Source organism: Mesitornis unicolor, unplaced genomic scaffold (assembly GCF_000695765.1).
Source record: "Mesitornis unicolor isolate BGI_N332 unplaced genomic scaffold, ASM69576v1 scaffold37196, whole genome shotgun sequence".
NCBI classification, from domain to species: Eukaryota; Metazoa; Chordata; class Aves; order Mesitornithiformes; family Mesitornithidae; genus Mesitornis; species Mesitornis unicolor.
This window is the reverse complement of record NW_010193619.1, coordinates 1-753: the sequence shown is the minus strand read 5'-3', so window position 1 is coordinate 753 and position 753 is coordinate 1. Positions and strand designations below refer to the sequence as shown.

The window sequence follows — 753 nt, the reverse complement described above, 5'->3', positions numbered from 1 at the left end:
GGCACAGTCGCTACAGCGCTGCCCTGCTCAAAGGAGGGGCGGTGGGGAACCGGCCCGAGGGACGAGCACTCTACCGGCCGGCCCTCCTGGGCCATCTTCTGCAAGAGAGCAGAGAGACCAGCATCAGGATCCTAGCAGGGAGCGGCTGAGGTGGTTCTTGAGCATCCCCACCCCGAGCTGTGGTGCAGCAACAGGACCCCCAAACCTACCACACTCCTCTCCAGCTCCCGCTCCTTCTCGCGCTCCCGCTCTTTCTCCCGCTCCCGTTCCCGTTCCCGCTCCTTCTCTTCCCGCGCCTTCTGCTCAGCCTCCCGCCTCACTTTCTCCACCAGGTCTGCCCTTTTCTTGGCCAGCTTGGAGCCATCAAGGGGCATGGGCACAAAGTACAGGTCCGTGCGGGAGCAGGAGTTGAAGCCGCGGTCCAGGTGTTTGTTGAATCTGGGGGTGAGAGGCAAAGCCTGTCAGCACAGGAAGGGGCTGGGATGGGGACATGGGTGGGCAAAACCAAGCCCTGTGGAAAAGGGAAGAACATCACAAATAAACGCACCAGGGCGCAGCTGCACCCCATGCCTGAGGTAACTTCCCCTTCCTTGCCCCATGCGCCCCTCCCCAGCCTGAGGGTCATCCCTGGGGCCCCTGCACTGCTGCCCCTCACCTGGCTGACTGGCTGGCATGGCTCGGCACGTCCACCACCTTGGGGGGCGGCGAGGGGCTGCGAGCAGGTGGCACAGGGCTTTCGGGGGGCTCGTACTC

General features: G+C 64.3%; 1 protein-coding gene across 1 annotated transcript in view; it reads right to left on the bottom strand.

Annotated features, from left to right (window-relative positions):
* The window catches only part of LOC104543028 (atrophin-1-like), a gene marked incomplete at its 5' end in the record, with an annotated part of 3,930 nt that extends 3,180 nt beyond the window's left edge, over positions 1 to 750 (bottom strand). Inside the window, 3 exon segments of the mRNA XM_010187519.1 lie at positions 1 to 98; positions 210 to 438; positions 656 to 750. The exon segment at positions 1 to 98 is cut by the window's left edge and continues 1 nt beyond it. Of these exon segments, the coding sequence (XP_010185821.1) occupies positions 1 to 98; positions 210 to 438; positions 656 to 750 (422 nt within the window).
* Positions 751 to 753: the final 3 nt, after the last annotated feature.